General features: G+C 23.8%; 1 protein-coding gene across 1 annotated transcript in view; it reads right to left on the bottom strand.

Annotated features, from left to right (window-relative positions):
- Positions 1-1,091, bottom strand: part of Phum_PHUM611910 (serine/threonine-protein kinase PLK1, putative) — a gene marked incomplete at both ends in the record, with an annotated part of 3,313 nt that extends 2,222 nt beyond the window's left edge. Inside the window, 3 exons of the mRNA XM_002433012.1 lie at positions 154-197; positions 260-343; positions 984-1,091. Coding sequence (XP_002433057.1) covers positions 154-197; positions 260-343; positions 984-1,091 — 236 coding nt within the window. The remainder of the gene's footprint in view (positions 1-153; positions 198-259; positions 344-983) is intronic.
- Positions 1,092-1,695: the final 604 nt, after the last annotated feature.

Raw genomic sequence — 1,695 nt, 5'->3', positions numbered from 1 at the left:
TAAAGAAATTTTTTTTTTTCTTTTTTTGTACCAGGCTCCTTATGTGTTTTGACTTTTGTCAATTTTAAAATTTTATTTTTTGCATGACAAAAATTAAATTTAATCAATATTTACTTTACTTTTTTTTTTTTTTACATTTAAAAATAGAAATACGATGATGAAAAGAAATATCTTATTTTATAATTCTTAAAGTAAAACTACTACTCGGCATGTAAAAATTAAAAAATACTAAACGAGAATTAAATTTTTTTAAGCATACCAAGAGGCGTTTAGGTACCACTTTTCCAGCATAAACTTCTCCTGTCTCAACATCAGTAACTTCAAAGCATTTGGCAAAGCCACCCTGAAAATACATTTAAAAATTTGATGAATCTGCATGTAATTTCTTTAAATAAAAAAAAAGAAATTTAAATTTTTTCATTAAATGAAATAAAATTCATATAATTCATAAAAAATTAAATTTAGATTAAAAAGTACTAAAACAGATGTAAAAATGTAATATTTTTTAAGTATATTTAAAAAACTTAATAAAAACTAAATGAGAAATTTTAAAATAAACATGGCATTGCATGTTGTTTTTTGGTTTGGGCAATAAGAAATGACCTGCAATGACCTGTTAAAATATGCAAGCTTAAAATATTTTCATAAAATATAAAAAGTCGTAATTGTAGTAATAAAAATAATGCTACAAAAGACATTAAAGATCAATTTATAAAAAAAAATTAATATTAAAAAAAAAATAAAAAAATAAAAACACATTTTAGGGTGTGTATTAATACAAATACAAAATATAAAAAAATTAATTATAAATGCTTAATATTAAATTTAAATATTTTTATTGATTAATACTAATGTAATAATAAGAGTATTTATTATTGTACTATAAATAAAAAATATTGAATAATAAAATTAAATTTGTATGAGATGCATTTTTTTTTCAACGGCCTGTAACGGTCAAAATTATATGGCAGAGCGTCTCTTACCTTCCCAAAAAATGCGCCTTTCTTATAAACAATGTTTCGGTGTTCATCCCGAATAAAGTCAGGAATGTAATCTGCTGGTTCTTTATTTTTATTATTACTTTTAGACATTTTAAAAAACTTGTACACTAAACTATGGTCTTTCAATTATATTCAGCTTCCCCAGGTATTCTTCGAAAGTGAGTGTACAAGCCAAAACCGTTATGAGAAAACCAATAAAAACAGCAGTTAGTTAAAGTACGTTCAGAAATCCTTTAGTTTTTTTGTCGGTAAAATAATTTCAGTTGGTTGTCTGATTATTGCTGACATTGCAATATGGGGTCCTAGTTCTTTCATATTCGAAGTTAGAAAGTGAAATATTTATTTTAAGTATTTGTTTAATGTAATAAAATTTATAATAGAAAATGGTTTCACTCCGAGATAAGCAAATAGGTTGGAGCAAATTATTAAAATTATTTTTTATTTTATTTGTATTATCGTTTTATTTTTATTTTTTTTTGGATAGAGAAACTTACAACTGTTATCAATACCTAACTTTAAGGGTTAAAATATTTTATTTTTTTTTCAGCTGCTTTGAAGCAGATGTTAAATTTAAATCAAGCCCAATCTAAAGCCAAAATAACGGAACCTGTTTGGAAAATTTTAATCTATGACAAATATGGTCAAGATATTATTTCTCCCCTAATATCTGTCAAAGAGCTTAGAGAACTTGGAG

This window comes from Pediculus humanus, genomic scaffold (assembly GCF_000006295.1).
Source record: "Pediculus humanus corporis 1103172108319 genomic scaffold, whole genome shotgun sequence".
Taxonomy (NCBI): Eukaryota; Metazoa; Arthropoda; class Insecta; order Psocodea; family Pediculidae; genus Pediculus; species Pediculus humanus.
This window is presented reverse-complemented; position numbering and strand designations above follow the sequence as displayed.